The sequence below is a fragment of the Papaver somniferum genome, chromosome 9, assembly GCF_003573695.1.
Source record: "Papaver somniferum cultivar HN1 chromosome 9, ASM357369v1, whole genome shotgun sequence".
Classification (NCBI taxonomy): Eukaryota; Viridiplantae; Streptophyta; class Magnoliopsida; order Ranunculales; family Papaveraceae; genus Papaver; species Papaver somniferum.
Window position 1 is genome coordinate 30,394,418 of NC_039366.1, and position 26,940 is coordinate 30,421,357.

General features: G+C 36.7%; 2 protein-coding genes and 1 non-coding gene across 3 annotated transcripts; all 3 read left to right on the forward strand.

Annotated features, from left to right (window-relative positions):
- The first annotated feature begins 617 nt into the window (after positions 1-617).
- On the forward strand, positions 618-2,419 carry LOC113311694 (uncharacterized protein At2g33490-like). The gene is made up of 8 exons (XM_026560499.1): positions 618-785; positions 877-949; positions 1,027-1,101; positions 1,183-1,244; positions 1,369-1,434; positions 1,529-1,557; positions 1,647-1,854; positions 1,976-2,419. The coding sequence occupies exons 1-8, from the start codon at positions 654-656 to the stop codon at positions 2,417-2,419; spliced, it is 1,089 nt and encodes a 362-aa protein (XP_026416284.1). The 5' UTR covers positions 618-653.
- Positions 2,420-3,074: 655 nt separating this feature from the next.
- Positions 3,075-3,146, forward strand: TRNAE-CUC. Its single transcript has one exon. It is a non-coding gene; the product is annotated as a tRNA-Glu (tRNA).
- Positions 3,147-15,720: 12,574 nt separating this feature from the next.
- On the forward strand, positions 15,721-18,199 carry LOC113311695. The gene is made up of 2 exons (XM_026560500.1): positions 15,721-17,554; positions 17,931-18,199. The coding sequence occupies exons 1-2, from the start codon at positions 15,721-15,723 to the stop codon at positions 18,197-18,199; spliced, it is 2,103 nt and encodes a 700-aa protein (XP_026416285.1).
- Positions 18,200-26,940: the final 8,741 nt, after the last annotated feature.

Sequence of the window (26,940 nt, forward strand, 5' to 3'; positions counted from 1 at the left end):
TATTTTAGATAAGGGGTTTTTGATATTACTTATGGATGACCCGTTTTTATCCTATTAGGTGACGTCCCTCTAATGAAATGTGACGCCCCAATAATAACCTTCTTTTTTTAGTTTGCCTCTATATGAAATAATTTTAGGTTGAATATGAGCAAAAATAACTTCCACGAAAGTGCTCTACCCGTGAAGGGAGGGTCCATAGGTTTAAATATAATATGGAATGACCACGCTACTCATTATTTGTTTTAAATAAACTTGGAGTTCGATGCCAGACAATACGTTGGTCATAATCCCGACTATGATTCCTTCACGTGCGACCAATGCTTGACTACAAGTTTTTTTTTGCTTGTTATAGTAAACATATCTTTCAAAATCTCTTTCTTCACACAACTAGTTGACTGAACTCGGACTATGAGTCTTTGCTTGTTATTCATCGCATTCAACATATTTCCTTAAATAACCAAATGGTACAGTACACACACAGATACAATGTTTTCTTTTCTTTAGAAGTTGGTATACAAATATACGGGGAACTGTTTTTCACCGTGTTTAAAAATTATTACTCCATATAAAGAAGAAAAGTTCAAGGTTTGAGTCAAAAGATTTAGAAATCAAAACAACAATCATTCTCTGTAGTTTCTCTGTTTTATTTGGAAATGGAGTCTTCATGGGAGAAACTGAAGGGAATTGCACTATCTCAACACCAAAACCACAAGAAAGATGATAAGAGACTTTGTTTATTTCGTCCTTGTCCCAAGATATTAGATGATTTTACTCAAGCTTCCAAGGTACGGCGTACCCATCTTCACTTTGATCCATCACTATTTTGTTCAAAGTCTACTCAAATCATGAATCATTTTGGTTCAAAATTTGCTGCAGGACATGCACGACATGAGAAAATGCAACGACAATGTACTTTATGCTGCTGTTGCGGCAGCAAACAGTGCATCTGGTAATTTTTTTATCTTTTTTTCTGAAGCATGTGAACTTTGTTTTTCTTTTATTTTTTCTTACTTCAAAATTCTTCAGAATTCTCAAAGTCTTTGCGGGAAATGGGTACTTGTCTACTTGAGCAAAGTGCGGTGAGCGACGATGAACAAAGTGGTAACAGACGGTGTTTTTAGTGTTACTGCTGGTGTTTTTTGTATTCAAGCTTTTTCTCTGATCAAGCAATTTTGGTTGCAGGTAACGTTCTCCGGTTGCTGAGTAAAGTGCAATTTGAGCTTCAAGAACTCGTTGATAGCTATGTGAGTCCTTAATTAACTATTGCAATCTTGAGACAGACACTGACAAATTCAAATATAGTTCATCGCTATGAACACCGTAATTCTTTGATCCTGTTATAATGTCTTACACTTCTTCGCATTTCAGCAGTCTCATATTTTCCAGATAGTAACACCGTCTGAGTCTATTCTCAATCAACTACAAACAGTGGAGGTTTGTACTTGGCCATACATGCCTAGCCTCTTGTGACAATTGTGGTGATATAATTTCAGCTAATGTATTTTGTTGTATCTGCTAATCTATGCAGGAGTTGAAACAACAGTGTGATAGAAAAAGGTATATCCATCTCTTATTTTTATCTTAAAATTTTCAATTTACGTTTTCTTTTGTAAGTTTCTGCAACTTGGAGGCGTTTGTCCTTTCAGAAATGTGTATCAAGGCCTATTAGCTACCCAGAAGGAAAAGGAAATGTCAAGATCTTTCAAGGGTGAAACCTTTTTATCTCACCAGTTGCAAGCAGCCTCTAACGAATACGAACGGGAGGCCATTTGTTTTATTTCCTGTTTGAAATCTTTGAAAGAAGCGCAAACCCAGAGTTTTCTAACACAGGCAATTCAGCATCATGATGCGCAGGTTAATTATGTTTTAGCTAGCAAATTAATTTCTATTTTTCCTGTGCTGTTAATTAATATTTTCCTGTTCCCTTTTTTCATATAAAAGTAGAACTTATATTTTCCTGTTTGGCATTAAGCAGATTAGTCTCTTTAGCAAGGGACTAAAGGCCCTCCAGGCAGTTGACTGGGAAGCGAGACCAGTGGCTAAGCACCGACACAAAGGTCACAACTCTAGTGTCCCTCAGGATCGCCAGAACGAAAGATGTGCAAGCTTGTGTGGAACTTGCAATAATTTACGGTGTACACTGCCAGTGGAACTCAAAAACCCCGAGATGAGTTTAAGAGCTGAAAAATGGAAAGAATGCAATGTCGAAAGCGCTTCCAAGAAATTTCAAAAAATAGGCGAGGCTCATGTCCTCCCTATCCCCCCAACTGATAGAAATGCGTGGTTTGCTCGTGCTGTTATGGCGAGGAGAAGTGAAGACCTCTATAGCACAATTGAAAACCGTTTGACACCATCAAATGCGACATCAAATCCATTACCAATCTCCCATGAGACTAATGGGCGCCCTCGGGTTCATTAAATACCTTTAAGTGATACAAAGGAGCTTTAGATGTGGTCACAACTCTAGCAGACTTACAATAAAGTAAATTATATATGTGTAGGTTAGTTACTGCATTAGCTATTAGTTAATCATGTTCGATACATTATATACTCCATCAGAATCATTAGTTAGTTTTGTTTTTATAAACTAATGTAATTACGTATTGAGTAGGAGTCGATCTGGAATATATTGGAATTTAACATTATATGATTAATAACAAACTTATATCATACAGAAGTTGTTCTCTTGGTATTCGGTAAAGCTTTTCAAGTTTTGCGGGGCTTAATCTTCATAGATTTGTGGCCAGATATATATATATATATATATATATATATGAGAGGGTTTCCGAAACAGTTTTTCTGAATTGTACAAAAACTATAGGATATAGCTAGCTTCACATGGAGTACGTTATTACAGTTGCGGATGTATCAAATGAAATGTCCTCAGCTTCTGCGTCTTCTAGGGACTTTTGCAGTACCGTTTGATGTATCTGGTGTTCTCTACTGTGAGCTCAGCATGGCTAGTGAGGCGCATCTTTACTTATGGCGATTCAAAAGTTAAAAGAGCCTTTTCATAGTCCATATAATCCATGGAGAATCATTTTGAGTGGAGAAATTGGACAAGGCAACACCATTCCGTTGTAGTCTAGGTGGTTAGGATACTCGGCTCTCACCCGAGAGACCCGGGTTCAAGTCCGGCAACGGAACTTTTTGTCGATTTGTACAGTTTTACCCCCGAGCACATTTCGTTTCTGTGAGTCTAGAGTGACTCTAGTCGTCTAATGGCGGATTCCTTCTTTCTAGAAGCAGAACCAAAATCGGCATTTTCTCTGTCCAGATTTGAAACCAAACGTCCTTGTGAACGGCCTTCTGATATTGCTACGATATTTTTTTCTTTTGATAGGAAGTTGGAGATTTATTAATAAAAAGAAGAAAAATTTAGAGTGAATCTTGTTTCCCATTGCAGTAGTCCAAGTAAGAATAAATAATTTAGCTTTAGTGCAGAGTTCCCTGTCAGTAATGAACCTATAGTTGGTTCGAAAATTCTGCAGTTTCTTTTCCTCCGTAAAATCTAAATGACTGCCGCAGGAATAAGGTCCCATATCAGTTTTACCAGAACCAGAAATATAAGTATTAGGCCATGCATAGGCCAACGAAATCATAGTCTCTCGAAAAACCCAGTAACATTGGACCAAATCTTATAGGCTTTTTTTTTTGAACAGAAATGAATTTTATTAAGAGAAGAAAGAGGAGTTACAACAATTCCACCAGGAGTGGAAGTTTAAACAAAAACTACACAAAGATGGAAAGCCAATTGTTGTGGATTGTGTTCGCAAAGTTTAAATGGACACGTCTGCCTGCTGCTGCTGCCCAAGATAAAACCAAAAAACGCACTTCCAAATCCAAGTCATCATCTGTTTTAAACCAAATCTTATAGGCTACCTTATACGGCTACGATCTTACGAGTAACATTAGTCAAAAAAAAAAAGTTACCGCTATGCATGGCTTTCATCTATGAACCCAAATTCAAAGAATACAATTTCAAACCGATCAAAAATGGGAGGCTACCTTATACTGCTACGATCCTACGAGTAACCGCTAAGCATGGCTTTCATCCATGAACCCAAGTTCAAAGAATACAGTTTCAAACCGATCAAAAATGGGTCCTGTGATTTTTGTGTGTTTCCTTTCGTATTAAATGAATTGTCCAAGTTCCAAAACCTTCACTTTCATAGAAAACTTTCTTTGTAGTGCTGATCAAAACAAAAACATTTCTTTCTATTGAATTAACTTAATATAATGCTGAATGTTAGATTAAATGACAGGGTTTTTCCAGTTTGCCCCTATATGAATTAGTAATTTCCCTTTTCCCAACTTTCACAAACAATTTTCTTTCTTTATTATAACGTTGAAAGTGGACCAAACGTTACTTTGACTTAATATAATGCTGAAAGTGAACAAAAAGTTACTTCTAGGAAGCTGCCCTGCACATGAGCAATTGAGTCCATATGTGTTGATATAATACTAAAGGATCACCCGTCTCATTTATTTTAAATTGGTTTTGAGTTGGACGCTAGGCTATAACTCCATGACAGTAATTCCTTCCCATATAACTGATGCTTGACCAAGCTTTTGCTTGTTTTTGTTTTGTTTTGAAGTATAATCTTTTTCAAAAGTTGTTTCTTTACACACAACTAGTTGACTACACCCTGACTATAATTCTTCCTCACAGTCAATGTTTGACCTTTGCTCTTTATACATCTCTTTCGGAATGTTCCTTCAATTACATAGCTAATACACAAACACTGTGTTTTCTTTTCTTTAAAATTTGGTAACCGCGTCTATAAACAGCCTTGGTAATAAATTCAAGGTTTGAGTCAAAAGATTTAGAAATCACAGTTCTCTGTTTTTTTGGAAATGGATCATTCTTCATGGGAGAAATTGAAGGGAATTGCACTTTCTCAACACCAAAATCACAAGCTCAAGCAAGCTGATCAGAGACTCTGTTTTCGTCCTTGTCCTAAGATATTAGATGATTTTACTCAAGCTTCCAAGGTACGGTACCCGTCTTCAGTTTGATCGACCACTGTTTATTTTGGAGTCGTAAGTCCAAAAGTTTAACTCGTAAATCATTTTGGTTTAAAAATTTGTTGCAGGACATGCACGACATGAGAAAGTGCACCGATAATATACTCTATGCTGCTGTTGCGGCAGAGAATAGTGCATCTGGTAATTTACTTGATATATGAGTACATATATTTTTTCTTCCGATTTTGTTACTTGTCTCACTATGTATTCTCTTACTTCCAAAATATGTTTTCTTCAGAATTCTCCCAGTCTTTGCGAGAAATGGGTACTTGTTTACTGGAGCAAAGTGACCTGACTGACGAGGAACAAAGGGGTAATTAACAACGAACTGTTTGGTTTTTAATGTTACTGCTGGTTTGGCTATGAACTTGAGATGTTTTGGTTGCAGGTAACGTTCTCCGATTGCTGAGTAAAGTGCAATTTGAGCTTCAAGAACTTGTTGACAACTATGTGAGTCCTTAACTATTGCAATCTTGAGACGTGCACTGAAAACTTCATATATAGTACTTTTGCTATAAACACTATAATTTTTTGATCTTGTTATATTCTAATGTCCTACATTTCTTTGCATTTCAGCGGTCTCATATTTTCCAGATAACAAAACCGTCTGAGTCCATTCTCAATCAACTACAAATAATGGAGGTTTGTACTTGGACATACATGCCAAGCCTCTTGTGACAGTATTCGTATACATCCCTCTATTTTTGTTCACAATTGTGGTGATATAAAACTTTAGCTTACGTGTTCTGTGCAGGAGGTGAAACAACAGTGTGATGAAAAAAGGTCGTTCGATCTCTTCTTTTTATCTTAATTTTTTTCTATCTACGTTTTCTTTAGAGAATTTCTCCAACTTCGAGCGTCTGTGCCGTTTGTCCTTTCAGAAATGTGTATCACGGCCTATTAGCTACGCAGAGGGAAAAGGAAAGATTAAGATCTATTAAGGGTGAAACAGCTTCATCTCAGCAGTTGCAAGCAGCCTCAAACGAATACGAACATGACGCAATTTGTTTTGTTTCCTGTTTGAAGTCATTGAAAGAAGCGCAAACCCAGAGTTCTCTAACACGGGCAGTTCAGCACCATGCTGTGCAGGTTAATTATGTTTTAGCTAGCAAATCAATAGATTCCATTATCGATCGTAGGCACGCATGCTTTTGTTAATAAAATTTTTTCCCGTGTGTGCATTGAGCAGATTAGTCTCTTTAAGAAGGGACTTAAGTCACTCGAAGCAGTTGGCTTGGAGTTGAGATCCGTGGCTGAGCATCGACATAATGCTTACAACTCCAATGGCCTTCAAGATCCCTATCAGGAAAGATGTGCAAGCTCGGGTACTAGCACTCTCAGTAAAATGAATTTAAGATCTGACAAAACAAATGAAAGCAATATCGAAAGAGCTTCCAAGAAGTTATATCCTCTTTTGTCATCTCAGAAATTAGGCGAGCTTCATGTCCTTCCCACCCCCCCAAGTGACAGAAATGCGCGCATAGTTGGATCTGCTGTTTGGAGGAGAAGTCAAGACCTCTATGCTACAGTACGAACCCCGTTGACACCATCAAAAGCAGCATCATATCCATTACCCATGCCCCCTGGGACTCTAGAATGATATTAGATTTGGCCACACTCTTGCGTAGGTTAGTTACTGCATTAGCTATTAGAATCATTAGTTAGCTTTAAAACTAATGTAATTATTGAATATCGCTCGATCTGGAATATACCGGAACTTCACATTATATGATTAATAGTATCAAACTTATATCATTCAGAAGTTGTTGGTGTTTTGATTTCTGAAGCACTCCTCTCAAACAAAATTGGGAACGTTTTTACTCAATCCTCCAATCTGAAATGTACAAAATCTAGGATATAGCTAAGTCTCACATGGAGTAGTACGTTATTGCAGTTGCGGATGTATCAAATGGGATGTCCTCTGCTTCTGCAATTTTCTACGGACTTTTGCAGCAACATTTGATGTATCTGGTGTTCTCTATTGCGAGCTCAGCCTGGCTACTATAATCCATGTATACCATCCATGTGAAACAGCTTGTCGAAATGTTGAAAAATTGGAAAAGGAAACACCGTTCCGTTGTAGTCTGGTGGTTGGGATACTCGGTTCTCACCCGAGAGACCCTGGTTCAAGTCCCGACAACGGAAGTTTTTTTTGCGCTGTACTTCGGAAGCTAACTCCTGTCAGATTTTTGGGGACGCCTTGGATTCTTTTTTTTTTGTTTGTTTGTTTGATAGGCTAAAGCCGGACCCAGGTCCCTATCCAAATCCATCCAGTTGGACTAGTCCTGCTGTTAGACCAAACCCCTCTATACAGATACAACTAATTTAAATACAAACCTCTATTACGGTGGGGATCGAACTCCTGACGCCTTCATAATTTATTTATAGTAATCTTTTTGAATTGCAAATCTTCGTTTCCTTTCGAAAAAGTATAATTATCCGAAAGGAGAAAGTAGAATGTGGGATATCAATAGGGGTGGATTTGATTCACTACATGGTGCGTGAGAATTTGAAATTGCAAAACTTTCACTTGACGAGCCAGAACTAGAAGCCGTGCTCTTTGATGAAGACAATATTGAGGAATTGAGCGGGATGTTAGATATGTTTTATCTATTTTTTTTTAATATTCCGGAAAGTATTTATGTTTTTTTTGTTTATGTTATGTGATTCTTTTTGTTAAAATAAATTATTATTAAGTTAAATATTTTTAAGAAATAAATGTGTCACTACGTGTCCCGTATCCTTATTTTTTTGGAAATTGACGAATCCCCTTATCAGTGTCCCCGTATCCGTATCGCCATATCAGTATCTGTGCTTCATAGATCAAACTGTTTATCATGTTGTACGGTTGTGCTTAATTTGGGATCCCTATTTTTATAATTCATGTAACTGTTTTCATACACACGAGAACTTCAACCATGCCGTAATGGCACGGCCTCTATAATAAGTTAAAAAGATTACGTCAATTGTGACCTTTGTCATTTATGTGTTGGTTCTATATAAATTGGCAATCGTTGTCCATGTTTTTTTAATTATTATGTTTTCTTATGGAGAATTGCTAGGTTGGTCGAAATATTTGTCTAGAAAAAACCACCGAATGAAACATATAAACTGAAAACTTTTACTATCCCGATGGTAGATCCACTACCCTACCATCGTTTGATTTTTTTCGGGACATATTGCGGGCAGCTTGTATAACTTTTTTTTCCGTTTTGTAACAAACTTACTTTCACATTAGAAAACTAACCAGAATTGTTCTTTATTTTAGAATTTTTCTTTATTTAACAAATTGATTCTTTTGTTAAGTCCGTGAAATCTTGATCGATAAAATATATATTTCTGCAGGATTGTTCTTTATTTCAGAATTGCTTTTTATTTAACAAATTAATGGAGAACAAACTAGAAGAATACTATCTGGAGATTGCAGGTGGTGAGTATGGAAGAAAAGGATGAGAAACAGAGATGAATTAATAAACAGGAAGAAGAATAAGCTTAGAAGAGATAGTTTAATAACTTGTTTTAATGATAATAATAATAATGTGTCTACAAGAACGAAATAAGCATGTTTATAAAGGCATGAACAAGAGTCTAAAAATAGTAAAACTCTAATTTTTGAGTTTTCCCCTTATACAGATTAGTGATTGATCCTTCGTCCCTAAATTATTAATGTTAGCAACTTTTCCCTAAAATAATATTTCTACCAAAAATATCCTTACTCTAGTGTGCGAAATACACATGTGTGCATACAACGTATTTTCACTTTGAACTTCTTTTTTTACCCTCATGTGGCTCATCTTCAAACCATTAATCTAACCCAATAAATCTATGGCATGGGTATATGACCTAGCACTACAGTGCAACACATGGAAGCCAGCAGGTGTGATTTTTGTCTCCGATGATGCAGAAATTAGGTTAGTTTCTTTTATCCTTTTCACAAATGTCGGATGTTGTTCATATGGCGTTAAAAAACATCGATGGAGTAGAGATGTCAAAAAGATCTCATACTTCGATCATGGGTCAATTTTAGTGCTCGAAACACATGAATAAGAGATAACATCCAATTCCCTTTTGTTTCTAGCAAGTACTATTGATTTTCAATTCAATTAAAATTTGGTGTTGTTTGTTGTAATTGCCATTGCTATATAATAGAACTTCTATTTGTTTGATGGAGATATTTCATGATCAATGATCTTGCTTTCATAAATAAATCTGTTGTTTTAAAAATCCTCTATACCAATTTTATACATCCTATGTGATAAAGCAAGGATCTTAAGTAGAGGTCCAAAAATAAATAAAAATAAGTAGAGGTCCAAATCATTTCGAAATTGTTGTTTCATGTGCGAGCAGCTACCTAGAACAATAGCTGCAGTAAGAGTTTCCCGTACTATTAGTCTTCCCGTACTATGTGAGGGCAAAATAGGAAATTCTAAGTTAAAAAAGTTTGTATCCACACATGTGTAGTTCGCACACGCAATGTAAGGATATTTTTGAACAAAAAGTTATTTTAGAGGGAAAAGTTGCTATTATTAATAATTTAGTGGGGAAAGCTCGATTACTAATGCGTTTAGGGGGGAAAATTCAAAAACCCAAAAAAAAAATAAAGAAACTCTAAAACAGGTAAAGCTAATTTTGATTAACAAGTTAAGAAGATTCTAGAAAGGAATGTAGAGATGTTCTACATCAGTCCCCCTTCTTGAAAACAATTTGTCCTCAAGTTAAATCATGAATCAAATGATATCATTCTCTCCATGGAAGGTAATAATTTCTTGCACGTTGAATATGTTAGAAATATTCCAATTGGAAAGCTCCACAACATAAGCATTGTCACTTATTTTATTCAAAACCTTGAAAGGCCCATCTTCTTCATTTTAGTTTTGTTGTAAGTGCCAACTCTCCTTCTTCAAAATTTTTAAAACCCTGTGTTGATCAGCATTTTTCTTGTACTTTGCATTAGAATCTGTCAACTTAGTTTTAACTTGTTGATGAAGCTGAGAAGCTTTGTCAACCAGTTTATCTGCCTTTACATGAGACTTGGAAGGTTTAGGTAACACAACTAAATCCAGAATATGATTTGGTACTCTCAGAGTAAACAATAGCAAATGATGATTTTCCTGTAGAACGGTTCATAGAGGTAATGAATGCAAATTCCATATGAGGAAGAAACGTCTCCCACTGCTTTTCTTGAGACTCAGCAATCTTAGAACGAATTAAATTTCCCAATAATCTGTTGACAACCTCAGTCTGATCATCTGTTTGAGGATCTGCAGTCGTACTATATTGTAGTTTAGTTCCCAACCTCATCCAAAGATACTTCCAGAAATAACTAAGAAATTTGGTATCACGATCTGACGTAATGGATTTAGGGACTCCATGTAGTCGAACAACTTCTTTGAAAAAAAAAGTTACATTTGATGCATCTGTAGTCTTCTTGCAGCTACAAAGTGAGCAATTTTAGAATATCTATCAACAATTACCATTTTAAATCCATGCTTATATCTACCCAAGGAGCATCAGGAACTGATAAAGGTGTATATAAACCAGCGTTTTGAATAGTACCTTTAGAACGCTAAAAAACCATGCACTTTTGAACAAATTTCTGCACATCTCTTTTTAAAGAAGGCCAGTAGTATCATTCTTCAACTAAAGTAATAGTTTTATCACGACCAAAATGACCTCCAAGGCCACTACCAGTCAGTTCATGGATTAGATAAATCCTCAAAGAACCTTGTGGAATACAAAGACGAATACCTTTAAAGAGAAATACATCTTGGATAAGAAAATCATCAATCCAGAAGACATATTCCTACATTTCTCCTATATGGTCTTAAAATCTTCATCATCAACATATACATCTTTGAGGTAATCAAAAACCACACTCTCATTGCGAATAGTAACTAGAGAGGTGAGCACGCCTACTCAATGCATCATCTACTTGATTCAATTTACCACTCTTATGTTTAATAGAAAAGGTATATTGATTTATGGTAGATAGCCATCTATCATGCATTCGATTCACTTTAGATGATGTTTGTAAAAACTTCAAAGCTTGATTGTCTGTGTTGACAATAAACTCACTATGTACCAGGTAAGGATGCCAGTGTTTCAAATCTTGTACCATTGCATATAATTCAAGCTCATAAGTGGACCACTTCTTCTTATCTTCTGAATTTTTTTCACTATGAAAGGAAACTGGATGACCACTTTGAGATAACACAGCTCCAAGTCCTACAATAGATGCATCATAATCCACTTCAAAAGGCTTCATAAAGTCTGGCACTGCAAGAACGGGTGCACTACACAACGTTTCCGTAAGAATATTAAAACTTTTATTTGCTTCCTCAGTCCAATTTTTTTCTTGTTTCAAACAATCAGTTACTCCAGCAGCAACAAAGCTAAAATTATGAATAAAACGCTTGTAAAAGGATGCTAACCCCATGAAATCTTCTAACATCTTTAACCCAACAAGCAGATCAATCAAATCATCCAGTCTTGATATAGGAAATATATAGGGAATAGTGATTCTGTTTAGAGCTCTACAGTCAGTACACATTCTCCAACCTTCATCCTTCTTATCAACAAGAAATGCTGGACTAGCACAAGGACTCTTACTTAATCTGATCAAAGCTTTCTCAAATAAATCATTTATTTTTCCTTGCAAAATCTCATGTTCTTTAGTGCTCAATCTGTAATGATCATGATTTGGAAGAGATGCACCAGGAATGAAATCTATTTGATTTTGTAAATCTCTTAATGGAGGTAAAGATTTTGGCAGTTCATCATGAACTAAACCATGGAACTGAGTGATCAAAGGTTGCACTTTTTCTGGAATGACTAAGGCTGCACAAGACCCAGTCCAAACTACATGTACCGGTTACGAACCGAAAAACCCGGACTTGTACCGTACCGGACCCGGAGTTGTCGGTACATGTACCGGTTCTGAAAGTAGAGACCCAGAGTAGGACGGTACAGGTACTGGTTCTGGGGTGAGTCCCGGCCTGTCCCGGCCCATATGTCCAGTTAATGATAGCCTTAGATTTTTTTAGGAATCTTACATACTGACCGTCTACTAAGAATATATATTTCCAATTTTATTGACCTACTCATTCTTTCTCTCGATTCTTGTTAAGAAAATATTCTTCTCTTCTTCGTTTTTTCCGACAGAGAGCCACCCCCACTCACCATTACAGCCTCCACCACCAGAATCACCACCGTATTTTTCTTGTTCTCTTGTTCTTTACACTTGGGTACAACTACTATAGATGTTAATTAATTTAGGGTTCATGTATAATTGATTTTGGAGAAATTAGGATTTGTGGTTGTTTAGTTGGGGGTTTAATCGATACATCACAGAGAAGTTTCAGACGACGGAGAAGATAAGGTGGCGCAATTGGCTAGGATGGAATGGTGCTGCTTCACGAATTATTTATAAATCGATTTATCTTCTTCATGTTCTTCAATTTTGTATTAATTTTTTTGGAATTTCATGAATAATTGAGGGAACAGTTTGGAGGTTTGATCAAATTTGGTGTTACTTTAAGTTAATTGAGATTGGTTTAAGAATTGGGTGATGCCTGGGTTTTGTATATTCTTAACGAGATTTGCTTGATTTCGAATTTTAGGGCTTGTAGTCTTATAATAGGGTTTCCTAATTCTATTGTTATGTTTACTGTTTAGTGTTTTTGATTCATTATTTTCCCTGTCCTTGATTCCAAGTTTTGCTATGTCTTTGAGTTGATTAGAATAGTTTCATACGTTTTGTTATCTTTTGATTTTGTTGAATACACATAGAAATATGGATTTCGCGATTCAATAACTGATCAAACTCATCTCCTGATCAATGATTAGTACATTGTCTATAACCGATTTAGAGCCCGGGACATCTTTTGAGTAACAATAGATTTGGATGAAGATGATTACGTAACTGCAGGGGGTAAAAACCCGGTACCGGAGTGGAACCGGCCAGTCTCGTCGGTACAAGTAAAACTCCAGGTACAGGTACATGTACCGGTCCTCAAAGTGAGGAACCGGTCAACACCAGGTACAGGTACCGGGTTCACAAGAAACCCAGACTGTACCGGCTCATATGCATCTCTAGGAATGACTATCATTGGTTTAGAATCTTCATGTGAATTAAGAGTATGTGTTTGTAGTTGTTTCACAATGCTAGATACTAATGTGCTTGTCTTGCCATCACTATGTTCTTCATAAATTGTTGTAGATTTAGAAGGAACTAAAACTTTCTTCTTCCCATCCTTGAAAAAGGTATATGTATTTTCAAAACAATTGTGAACTGCACACATATCATACTGCCAAGGCCTTCCAAGTAATAAATAGGAAGCAGTCATATTAATAACATCATATAATACTGAATCCTCATAACATTTGAGAGAAAATTCAACAAGACATTGGTGAGTAATTTTCTGAGAAGAGGAACCATTGACCCAACCTACTGAATAAGGATGGGGATGTAGAGTAACTGGTAACCCCAGCTTCTGAACTACCTCAGTTGAAATATAGTTATTCATGCTTCCACTACCCATTATTAGATCACATGTAACTCCCTTAATTAAACACCTTGTTCTGAAAATACTATTTCTATGAAAAAAGAAGGTTGAGAAAGCAATAAAGGTCGAATCATACCCATAAAATGTTCACTATACAACTCATCAACCACTTCATTATTCTCTTCTTCATCCCCTGACTTCTCTAAGTCATTAAAATCATAATTAAGTATTTTCTGGTTCTCCATTCACTAACCCTTGGACTCTACGACACACAGAAGAAGTATGTCCATACAATTGGCATTTGTTGCACTTTTATCCTATGAACTTGGCATAAGGGTTTTGTATTTTTTGCTGAGGTGGAAAAGATGTTCGATTTTTAATGGGAAAACGAGTATTTGAATTGTTACTTGGATGAGAGGTAACAGTCTGAGGTTATTGTACGGATTGAAATTCAAAAGGATTAGAAAGAATATGTGAATAATTATTTGGTATTGGAGAATCAGTAAAATTGGTAGTTCGACTGTTTTCGACTACAAGTATCATCTTGAAAATAAGGAATTTCACTGTAATTATTGAATGAAGAAGAAGATTTAATTTTACCTATCGATATTTGGAACTTTGTTTTGATGAAAACCTTTGAGTATGAAAAACATGTCGTTTTACTTTGATAGCTTGTTGAATAGCTTCAACCATTGTAAAAAATGATTGTGTCATTCCTTCCTGAATAAATCAATTCAAACCTTCGATAAATCTAGCTACAAGTTGTTCCTCAGTTTTGTTGAGTTCATTACGTGCAACTAAGTTGTAGAACTCAGATGCATATTATTCAACCAACCTTGCACCTTGCTGACAAGTATGTAGTTTTACAAAAAGTTGTTATTTGTAATCTCTTGGAAGAAATTTATTTCTCAAGAGATCTCTCATTCTTGTCCATGAGCGTACTAGTGGCTTACCATAATTCATGGGATCTTTACAAAGTTTCACCCACCAAGCAGCAGCACCTCCTTTGAGCTTGTAAGCTACAAGCTTAACTTTAGAACGTTCTGGTACCTCCAAGAATTCAAAAAGGACTCAACCTCATAAAACTTATCTAGCAATTCTTCAATCTTGAACCTTCCACTGAAATTTGGAATATCAGCTTTAAGCTTGTATTCTGGTAATGATCAATAAGAGTTTTGATTTGATTGGAGGCGTTTATCTTCTGTCCAACTCTTCCCTAGATTATCTTCAATATCATCTTCCTCGCTACTGTTAAATCTAGGACTTGTAAATTACTTGTAAGGGTGACAGACGTATCCTTCATATAGTCTATTCTTGTTAAACTTTTTTTGAATTTCTTCTGGAATATGGGAATCATAGGCAAAGTTATATTTCTTTCCATCCTTTGAGATATACTTAGACCTTGATGGCCTTCCTTCTTTTTCTGATGATTTTTTTCACTTTCAGATTTATCTTCACTTTCAGATTCATCTTCACCTTCATGTTTTCCTTTACCATCAGAATTTCTATATTTTAATACTCATCCTCTTCATATTCTTTTGTATATCTTGTAGGATACTGGTTATGTTTGCAAAATTTGTATCATGTTGATCCAACTTCTCTGTAATTTTTGTAATCTCAGCTCTAGTAACTTGATCTCCCATAGAAACTAAAACTAAAGAACTTTTTTTTTTTTTGGTATTAGGGTTTGAGTTTACAGAAGCGTTTTAGGATATGTTTTTAGATAAGAATCTAAAAACGTTGGCTGTGGTATCAACTAATGGAGAACAAACTAGAAGAATGCAATACGAAGATTACAGGTGATGAGTAAGGAAGAAAATGATGAGAAATAGAGATGAATTAATATACAGGAAGAAGAATAAGTTTAGAAGAGATAGTTTAATAACTTGTTGCTAGGATACCCACCATCTCTTGTAATATTGAATTTGATTAACAAATGCCTTAGTGGCTCCCTTTTATAATAATAATAATAATAATAATAATAAAAAAATAAAATAAAAAATAATAATAATAACTTGTCATCAATCTCTGGCTTGCTGGCAAATGCCCGTCCACTCTGGGAGAATACATCGCCAGCGCACCACTAACACCTCTGCTCAAACCTGGTGGTGGTCTACGGCCAATCGCTGTTGAAACGATCTGGCGAAGATTATGCTCGAAAGTAGCAGCAACATCTGTACTCAAAGACATGACAAGTTATCTAGGCAATCACCAGTTTGGGGTAGGAATCCCCTGCGGAGGTGAAGGCATCGTACATTCTGTCAACAGATTGTTAGAGCTTAAAGGAGATCAAAACACCACAACAATGTTACTGATCGACTTCACTAATGCATTCAACATTGTCGACAGAACTGCCATGCTCAACGAGGTGCGTATCAGATGTCCAAGCATTTCGAAATGGGTCGAGTTTTGTTATGCACATCCTGCAAAACTGTACTACAACGAATCCATCTTGTTTTCTGCACAAGGCGTCCAACAAGGAGATCCCCTAGGTCCATTGCTTTTCTCCCTGGTGCTCCAGCCTCTTGTAACCAAAATATCTTCCACTTGCAAGTTGGATCTTCATGCGTGGTATCTAGACGATGACACTCTAATCGGAGACACATTGGAAGTTCCAAAAGGCCTGCAGATCATACAACAAGATGGTCCAGCAAGAGGATTATGCCTAAACATCAGGAAGACTGAAATCTATTGGCCTACACCAGACCCAAGATGCTGTGAAGATGGTGTGTTCCCATCTGCTGTTGGAAGACATGTTGATGGAGTAAAACTATTAGGTGGACCTGTAAGTACAAACAACCAATACTGCAGTGATATCATCTCAGCCAGGATTGATAAGACTACACATCTAATGGACTGCATTAAAAGGCTTAAAGATCCACAAAGCGAGCTCTTACTCTTACGCAACTGTGCTGGTGTCTCAAAGCTTTATTTCACGATGAAAACAACCAGACCAAGTGTACTACAGCGTTCACGACTTCAGTTCGATCAGCACCTTATCCGTTACCTGCAGCATCTAATAACAGGAGATGGACCAGGTTTCGGTCCACTACAGCAGAGGATCGCTACTCTACCATTTGCTGATGGAGGTTTGGGAATATACACCATGGCTGATACCACCAAGTATTGCTATATTGCATCATGCCTCCAAACAAGACAACTCCAAAGCTCCATCCTTCAGTGTACGACAGACCCGAGTCCAAACTTCCAAGAAGCACTAGATGATTACGTAAGTACCTGTGACTTATTCCCGGCTACTTTTAACATTAACGATTTCACCCCACAACCTATGCATCAACTGGCGAGTCGTTATTTTGAAGTAGTCACTAGGAATATGCGCACTTCTTACACGTTATCTACGAGGGACTCAATCTTATGGCAGTGTAACAAAAAACCACACGCACAGGATTATTTAAAAGCTATTCCAATTCAAGGTCTTAACCAGTCCATCGGGCCACGTCAGTTCAGATCAGTGCTTCAATACCGTCTGGGTATCCCCATTTTTGAGGAGAATAGTACATGCTCATGTTGTAAACGCGAAATGGATCGTTTTGGTGATCACACAATCCATTGTGCAAGCGAAGTGGGCCTTAAATACAGACATGACATGGTACGAGACCTCTTTGTGGAATTATGTTATAAGGCCGGAGTGGCAGCCAGGAAGGAAGCTTCGTTAGGACTTACCTCCAACACGAACACACCCCTTAAACCAGCAGATATTATGGTCTTCAATTGGGAAAATGGCAAAGATACATGTTTCGATGTGACAGGTGTTTCACCATTTTCTAAAGGTGGGAATCGGTCCTTCACTCCAGGGCATGCAATATCAGCAGCTATTACTCGCAAACGTAACAAATACGCCAGTCTATGTCTGACTCATGGATATGAATTTGGGGTTCTATCCTTCTCAACCTTAGGTGAATTAGATGATGACATTATCGTCCTTGTAAATCGTTTGAAAAACTGTATGGAAAGTCATGATGTTAATAATAACTTGGGTAGTTCTCTCTTCCATAGATTAGGTATTATTATTCAAAAAGGTGTGGGAGCACAACTTGTTGCTCGACTCCCTGCCAAATCTTTGTAATTAACTCTTTTTTTTCTTCAATATAGCCTTTGTGGCATCTTTTATAATAATAATAAGAAAAAATAATAATAATTGTGGCACTGGCAGTTTTCTTTTTCATCGTTTAGGTATTGTTATTCAAAAGGGTGTTGGTTCTCAGCTTGTAGCTAGGTTACCAACACTTTCCATGTAATATTACTCTTTTCCCTATTTTCAATAAAAGCCCTCAGAGGTACGTTTCAATAATAATAATAATAATAATAATAATAATAATAATAATAATAATAATAATAATAAGCCAAAAGATGGTGTTAAATTGCTTGGTGGACCAGTCAGCCTAGATATGAACTTCTGCAGTAATGTGGTGTTGAACAGGGTTGACAAAACCTTTCAGCTCATAGACAAGATTCAAGAGCTGCACGATCCTCAGTGTGAACTTTTGCTTTTGCGCAACTGTACTGGAGTATCGAGGTTATATTTTTCCATACGCACTACTTGCCCCAAGGCGATTCAGAATGTTGCCACGCGCTTTGATGATTATCTTATGCAGTATCTTCGTCGTCTTATAGTCGGGGATGGGGCTGGTTTTGGCTTAGTCTAAGAACGACTAGCCACTCTCCCCATCAAAGATGGTGGTCTGGGTATTCTTACTATGACAGATACTATGCAGTACTGTTACCTTGCATCTCAGGCACAGACCCTGCATTTGCAGAATTCTATTTTGAGGCTGCCTGCAACAACCGACTTATGCCCTGGTTTCCATAATACTTTGTAGAGCTTCACACAAGCTTGTGGGATCCCCCTTCCTGATTTCAACATTAATGATGCCGCCACCCAATACATGAAGTCATTAGCAGCTATCTACTTTGGAGCTATCAGGGAAAAGGTACCTTCTCTCTTTTCTTTATCTGCACGTGAAGCTACTGTTTGGCAATGTAATAGATCTGATCATGCTATGGATTTCCTTAAGGAAATACCTATTCCTGGGCTTAACCAGGCAGTTGGTTCCAGGAAGTTTAGCTCGGTCTTACAATATCCTTTAGCTATACCCCTTTTTGAGGAAGATAGTAAATGTACCTGTTGCGGAAAACTCATGGATATCTTTGGCGATCACGCTATCCATTGTGCTAGCGAGGTCGGGATTAAATTCAGACATGATTTAGTAAAAGATATTCTGGCAGACATGTGTTACAGAGCTGGTGTTGCGGCTAGAAAAGAGGTTTCTTTGGGCGTCATCAATAATAAGGATTTTCGGCCAGCGGATATCATGGTTTATAATTGGGAATATGGGAAGGATGTTTGTCTTGACGACACTGGGGTCTCTTCGTTTACCAGTGCTAAAACACGCAACTTCATACCCGGTCATGCCATTTCTGCAGCAATTACTCGCAAGAACACTAAATACTTAGATGTTTGCACTTCTCTCGGGTATGGGTTCGGTGTTTTGGCTTTCTCCACTTTTGGTGAGCTTAGTACGGATTTCTTAACTTTCCTGAAGAGATTAAGGAATTGCATGGCAGGACATGATGCCAACTTCAACATAGGCAATTCTCTTTTTCATAGACTAGGGATCGTTATTCAAAAAGGTGTTGGTGCCCAACTTGTTGCTAGGCTACCCACCATCTCTTGCAATAATAATAATAATAATAATAATATTTCTTCAAGAAAGAAATAAGCCTGTTTATAAAGCCGTGAACAAGAGTCTAAAAATAGTAAAACTCTAAAAGAAGAAATAAAGAAACTCTAAAACAGGTAAAGCTGAACTTGTTTAACAAGTTTAAAAGATTCTAGAAAGGAATGTAGATACTGTTCTACATCACAAATTGATTCTTTTGTTAAGTCCGTGAAATCTTGATTGATAAAATATATATGACCAAAATAAAACTCTACCAATAGGCCTGCCTAATGAAAACATAAGAACCATGGAAATGGTGTTTTAATCTTCAAATATTATAAAGTATAGTAATTGAGATTAAAAGTCATGCATAAGAAATGAATAGGAGGATCAGTGGAATAGGTTTATTTGTGAAATGCTAGATCTAAACGAATGAAAACTTATAAAGTTGTATATCCAACAGTTGATTATGATCCCATTTAAACCAAATTACTGATTGATGTTATGGTTACCAATACTGATTGGTTCCGTTATTATGGAAACCATTGATTTAGGTTTCATTCGGTGTGCATTACCACCAATTTACTATTGTGAAACTTCCTCCAAAAATCAAGAGTTCAAAATTGGTTTTCGTGACTTTTTTTTCCTGTAAAAGTCTATTTTGAATCCCGACATAGAAGGAAAAGAAAGATGATAAAAGATGGGTTTTCATTTAGGTGTCATTTACTCAGAAAAGTAATGGGTTAAAAAAAGAATTTTACAAATTATTACGTTCTTTATTAAAAAAAATTATTATTTATTTACTAAAAAAAGATATTTATTATGGTAATTATAAGACATTTATAGTGAGAGATTAATAATATATTTATTACAAGTATACAATAATGATGTAAACAACGTAAACAACCACAACCATCAATTCATCTTTCCCAAAAATAAATCCAGAGGGTTTGTCTATCTTGTCTAACTTGTTTAACTTTATTTTTTAATTTATCTAGATGGAAAAAAAGTGTTATTTGTTTCAGCTTCTCGAACTTATATAATTTGTCTAAAGATAATGTTATTAATTGTTTGATCCTTTTAATAACAATAAACGAAAAAAAATTAATTTATTTAGTCTAATTCGAAGCAAATCAACATCAACAACTTGATTCAATTTTTACATCGTAAACAAAAATAAATAAATAAATAAATAAGTAAATAATTATCCTCCTAATCACTTACGAATATAACCTAAGAAGCAACAACATCTGACTGGCAATGGTGCACGAATTTTGCTCCGTCTGACTTTGATCAAAATACTCTTGATTGTGTCCTCATCGACTATGACTATATCAAATATACTCTATGATAAACAAGTTGCACCTGGTAAGCGGTGGCGCACAAAATAGAGTCTCGTTCCATCCGTGATCGGAGTGTTTTTGATTTTATCTTTATCGTCTATCAGTTTATAATCGTTGTACACTCATTCCACGTCTAAGAGTTCATAGTAATCCTTGTACACTAAACAGAAGTAGCCCCATAAGTAAGGAAAATTTACTTGTTTATCTACAAAAGCATCCTCTATAGCTTTCTTAACCTTCGCTACAGTTGCGTGTCCGCCGACTTGAACTTTGTACTCTTCACCATCCAACCTTACGATTGTTAAATTTATAACCGAATCTGAAGGAAGCTTTTTCTAAGTCAACGTTGGCGATGCTAATTGTGAAAGAAATCGATAGGGGTTTTTCTTAGTGAATTTCATTCTCTATACTCTGAATAACTCTAAAATATGGTGTTCACGGTGTTGCTGGCTTACAAAGTTTAGAGGAATAGATAGATTGTTTGCGTGCTTCTTAGTGAAAGCAACGACATCCTTATATAGGCATGTAGCTTGTAAACGGTGGGATATCCCGGATTCTTATTGGAAACGGACTGCAATATCTGTCTAGTAATGGGAAATCAATTTTCCTTCATGTCATAGAGCAGCCGTTATTATCAACGGTTGAAATTGTTTGACACGTGGCAATCAATAAAGCTACTCTTTTACTTTTCTTACATTTATACCCCCAGAATATATCATTTCTCTCGAGTCATAGTCTAATGGCGGATTCTTTCTTTTAAAACGTAAACGAACAAGATGAGGTTCTGATTTAGGACCCTTGTGATCCTAAATGCAATAAGGGCGGAAGATAAGACAAACTTGTCTACTATTTCCACAATCTACGTTGCCAAAGAAACGATCAAGAGAACCGAATGGGCTGGTAGATTAATTATGCAACAATCAGAATGGTTGACAGGAAAATTTAACTACGCCATGCAAACAAGGGTAGGTATGGGCGACAAAGTGACTCACATTTTTCTTGCCCATCCTAGGATGGTGGATTTGGCTCAGTTTTTTTACCAGGTCTTGTTCATCGATTGCACCTATAAGACCAACAGGTGTAACATGCCGATGTTGAACGTGGTTAGTCATACTTCGGATAAACAATCATTCACCGTGGCATGGTGATTTATGGAAAAAGAAGAAATAGAGGACTATTGTTGTAGTAATTCGATTGCGGTAAATAAGGATTCGATGCTCGGACTTGAAAAGATTTTTAAAGAAAAAATATATACAAAATTTTCACAGGATCAAGAGACACTAGGACTCAGGATTCCACCATAATCATTCATATAATTAATAAATTTATTTCCAAAACAATTATAGCTCACATAAAAATAGGGACTCTAATTCTTGCCAAGGTAGATTTTTAGAAGATTAACTGTAAATCGAAAGCATGGCATATCAAAAGTACTAAGACCAAGCATAAACCATCAAAAGAAATGACAATCAATTAAGAAAAAATCATAAAACATTTAATAAAAATGCAAGAAGTCATAAAAGAATTAAATATAATTTTTATATGTGTAAAATATGGCTTCCTCCATCATCCCAGTATTGGGGTTTAGCTATTCATATCAATCACACACTCAAAATATTAATTCAAAGTTCAAAGTGTGATTAAAAGAGTCAAAAGTTATAAAATAGTGGTTCTGAGACTGACAAAACACGTCCCACAGAAACGATAGAGGATAACTGCAGCTAACTGCGACACTTCTCTGATGCTGTTGACGCTGCTGAAAATAAGTCTGCTCTGGAGAGTCTGTTCTTCGTGTTCTTGAAGCTTTTTAATGGCAGCAGCAGCAGCAGGTGAACATTGCTGTTTTTCCTTCTTCTTCGCTCCTCCTGGCTCTGGCTCGACCCCAAAATCTTCATCCCCCTTCTCTGACATAAAACCAACTATTTATAGGCTTTAAATCCCCTTGAAAATCGATCAAACCCCTTGGAAATCTCCATTATTCTTTACGGGTTGTTTGAAGAATAATCTTCTTCTTGTTGCGTTACAGGCTGTTTCTAGCTATTCTCTCGTCTCAAATATCTTCTAGGACTTTTACCCAACTGTTTTGATGTATATCCCACGCAAGATATCCCATAAATCTCTCAAACTAATCTCAAACCCTAAACAGAAACCGTGTGCACTGTCTTGACTTTGTGTGGATTTTCTGACTTATCCAGCCCAATTAGATGGGTCTAATCGCTTCTAAAAGGTCCCTTATGTCTTGTAGAGTCCGTGGGTACCAAATTTGCCCATTGAATCGCCTCCTAGGTCGCTCAAATCCTTGATCCAAAACTGTTGACGCTGCTGCCTTTTTTTCCGCCAAAATCCAGTTTTGAAACTTTGAAGATGACCTCCCCCTATCCAGTTCCGGTGTCCCTTTGTAATTAGGTTACCCCTTATCCAAAGTGAGAGTCCGTATAGTAATTTTCTCCCACGAGCGCAAAAACCACTTTTTAGCCAATTTCGCCGCAAAAGCTTATTTCTCCAAAAACACCTACAAAGACATAAAATAACCAAATAAGTACAAAATCGAGCACTAACAATATAAACAATTGGGACAAATTAGACACATAAATGCGTATATCAAATACCCCCAAACTTATTATTTGCTAGTCCTCGAGCAAATCTAATCTAAAATAAAATGACTACACTTAGCACGTGCAGTAAGCCGTTAAACCACTAGGTGGCCCTAGTGGCGGAGTGTTGTCTCCGGGGGGTTTACCAGAGGTGTACCCACAAAACCTTAATACTCCAGAGCTTAGCTATCTACGCAGAACTTTGGAAGGCACTAAAGAATCTCCTTGGTTGGCATACTTATTGACTACAAGAAGAAGTACCCTGATGCGAAATTCCAATTGCTGTACACGAGTTTGCACTCAAGCATACTAAAATTCATATAAAGTGACAGAGATCTACTCAGATAGTGGCACTATGGACATCATATTCGGAGTCTAAACTAATCACATGGATAGATCAAGAAGATGGATATAGAAAACATAGATGGTTTTGATGTTTACTAAGTGAACGACGTTTCCCATATCTGTCTGAAGGCCTCCGCCAAAATGAACCTATACTAATGGATTGAGATACTAGTCTGACTAATATCAACACACTGGCATATACAAGGGTACCAGTGGTCGATAACCTAACTCTAGGTCAACACAACTGGCATATACAAGGGTACCAGTGGTCGACTTTATTGAATTTATTCCTTTTGGTCAATCTGGTCTCAATTTCTTTCTTTTTTTTTTTTTACTTTTTGGTAACTACCATCTTTTTTTTTCATCTTTTTTTTTTATCTCTTTTTCTTTTTCAACTTTTTTTTTTCATGGTATCTCAATCACTCTAATTCACCCTAGCATTGGTAACAACTTGAATCGTGGGCCCCACCTATCACTTAGAGAAACATAGTTTAAAAACAAAATAAAATAAAAATAGAAGTGAAAAGGACTCAACGAGATATGGTGAAACTATCATGTTATTTCTAACACCTGAGCTCTGTGCTTTTATGAATAGACTCTTTAGATGTTTCCATCTAATCAGATTGGTTCCTCAAACTCCTACAATCAAAATGCTTCCATCCACTTAGATTGGTTAGTGCCATCCTAAATAAGCATAAATTTCTAGGCTCTGGAGTTTATTTATTCATACTGCAACTAAGAAGTTTCTCCCATACCCCCAAACTTAAACCTAACATTGTCCTCAATGTTCTAAAGATTAAATTAAAAGCATGAACAAGGAGAAACTGTTACCATTTGAAGTGAAAGAGTTACGGAAGGATATTACCTGGTTGCATGAGATTGGGTTACCTCCCAAGAAGTGCTAAGTTTAAAGTCTTCAGCCAGACTAAGAAAAGGATTAGTCAACTCGAACCGTATAACAGTAGCCGGAATAACTGTGGGTCTTTAACACCAAAAAGAGCTGACAAAAGGAAACTGCAGTGAACCAAGAAAATGTACAAGACTAGCATGCCCTTACCTAGTTTCCTGATTAAGATATCTATATCTAATTGTGGTTCAGGTTCAGGTTCTATAAAAGGGTCTAAATATATTTCTTTAGGCTGCAACTCCTCAAAATTGAGATCCGAATTATTAGGTCCTAGAGTCTGTAAATACTTAAATAAGAACTTAGAAGCACAAAATAATAACCTAAATAATTGAGGATTCTCTAAGTCAATCAGGTTTGACTTACATAATTGACCACAGTGAGAGTAGCGGTCATTCTTAAGAAAATGTGTCGATTCTAATATCCTAAAGTAATTAGGTTTAGTCTCAGAACTTAATAATTGACACATTTGAAATTTATACGTTCCCACAATTTTTTGAAAAATATTTGGTGGGAAAACAAAGTCGATCTTAGTATCATAGCCTGGTCTAACCTCATCAACCAGAGGACGGGTTTCTAACAACTGAACTTCCTTATGGACATCACTAGGTTCAGGAAAACGAGTATGAAAGTAATCTTGTAAAATGGTTGAGGCATTGATGTCAAGTCCTAAGTGTGGGGACTTTCTGAGAGTTAAAGGTAAGGCACTAGGGAAGTGATAATCACCCCCAAACTTAGAGTTTTCAGTTTCTCTAGATAGACCTCTAATTATTTCTTGAATTTCCGTATCTTCAGAGTCCTTAAAATATTCAAGAGATTCTTCTAAGTTATTATCAGGTAGTGCATCTTTACTCATCTCTACGGGTCTATCTTCTTCTTCCAAGACTATTGTTTCTAAGTCGCTATACTCTAAAACAGTATTTTCGAAATGAACCCGTTCCTCTAAACCACTATCGGCTTCGTAATCAAAAGGAAAAACTACATCGTCTAAAACTGTGGTATCCCTAATCAAATCCTCGTCCTTTTGAATAGGTGAATAATCATAAAAATTATTTGGATTTGAAGTAGAAATAATATAATCACTATAAAGCTCAATTGGATTACTAGATTCCTGATTACTATGCCTACATATTTCAGATTCTCATCACTACTATCCTCATCATCATAATAGTACGAAGATGATTGAACCTTATCTAAATAAGTAGTGTTACCAATTATAACCTCGTTATCTTGATTATGTGAAAAAGTATCTTCATTCTCAAGGGTATTATTGGATACACTATATTGGCAATTCAAGTTATTTCGAGCAATACTTTCATTCGTCTCTAACTCAAGTCTACGTGTCGACTCAGCTATCCTCTCAAGGGTCTCTTCCAAAGAAAGTTCCCTTAGTGTAGGATCTAAGTTTTGAGTTAATCTATTGAGGATATCTTCTACAGATTCAGTTGTTGTTGCAGTTCTTTCGTCCATAACTACATTATTCACCTCATCTAATTTATACGTCGATTCAGCTAACTGACGTGATGACTTAGCTAAATTCCTGAGAGTCTCTTCTAGAGAAGGAATAGGAACTGAAGGATCATAATAAGGACTACTTTTCAAAAGTTTGATTGTATCCTCTAAAGACGAAGAACTAGTATTATAATCTTCTTGCTCGTATGACTGATGCGCGTGCGGATAGTAATTGGGCTCACCATGGTATGAACCATAACCTTGAAAAGGTTGGCGTCCCCAGTCACTATTCTCACTATGGTCATAATACTGATGATGTCCATATTCAAATTCAGGTCGATATTCATTGTATTGGCTTCTATCATACCAGTTCGACATTCTTAATTGCAGGGGAATTCTACGCAATCACAAACAAGTCCGACTCGACCAAATCAAACCTATAGAATCTAGCAAACAAAAAGCATGATGGCTCCACTTAGATTGTTTTCTAGACCAGCTTATTCCTTCGAAAAGGAATTCGTTACAATTTGAGCACACCCCTCTGGAATCAATCCGAGCTAATGTAAGTTGAATCGAGGCGAGGGAAGCTCAGTGGAGCTTTGATACCCAAGGCCTCACCGCTATCACAAGGCGGCGCAGTCACGCATTCAACTCACAGAAACCATCATGAACTTTGAAATGTGCTTAAAGAGCAACCAATATTTTTCGAACGAGTTTCCTATTAAGCTCGTTACCCTATTGGTCTCGTTCTATTCAAAATTTTAGGCTTAGGTTCGCGTTTGGTTTCGTTTTCCTAAGGCGGGCAAGAAGGAAACGGTGATGAAATCCGAGTCCTTATCTTGATTTGGCCAGGCCTTGCCCTTTACTAGGAAAATAAAGACAGTCCAATTCGTCCTCAATCAATGAATCACCTTAAGGAATACAGTAACTCGCTTACAGGGATTCGCGAGTGTTTCGATGGACTTACCTCCCGTACCAGACGGGCGATGAACCGTTGTCGTCGACTCGGGCCACGACTCCTATGCTGTGCGAACCCGAGGGGCCGAGACGATATCGTAATCGTCGTCCTTCCCTGCAAACAGTTTGTAT

Excerpts from the sequence above, each read along its gene's own strand:
- LOC113311694 (XM_026560499.1), top strand. The coding sequence starts at position 654 with ATGGAGTCTTCATGGGAGAAACTGAAGGGAATTGCACTATCTCAACAC. Across the intron at positions 1,245-1,368 it reads AAGAACTCGTTGATAGCTAT|CAGTCTCATATTTTCCAGAT; the intron begins GTGAGTCCTTAA and ends TTCGCATTTCAG. Across the intron at positions 1,435-1,528 it reads ATCAACTACAAACAGTGGAG|GAGTTGAAACAACAGTGTGA; the intron begins GTTTGTACTTGG and ends TAATCTATGCAG.
- LOC113311695 (XM_026560500.1), top strand. The coding sequence starts at position 15,721 with ATGACAAGTTATCTAGGCAATCACCAGTTTGGGGTAGGAATCCCCTGC. Across the intron at positions 17,555-17,930 it reads TTCTCTCTTCCATAGATTAG|TCAGCCTAGATATGAACTTC; the intron begins GTATTATTATTC and ends TTGGTGGACCAG.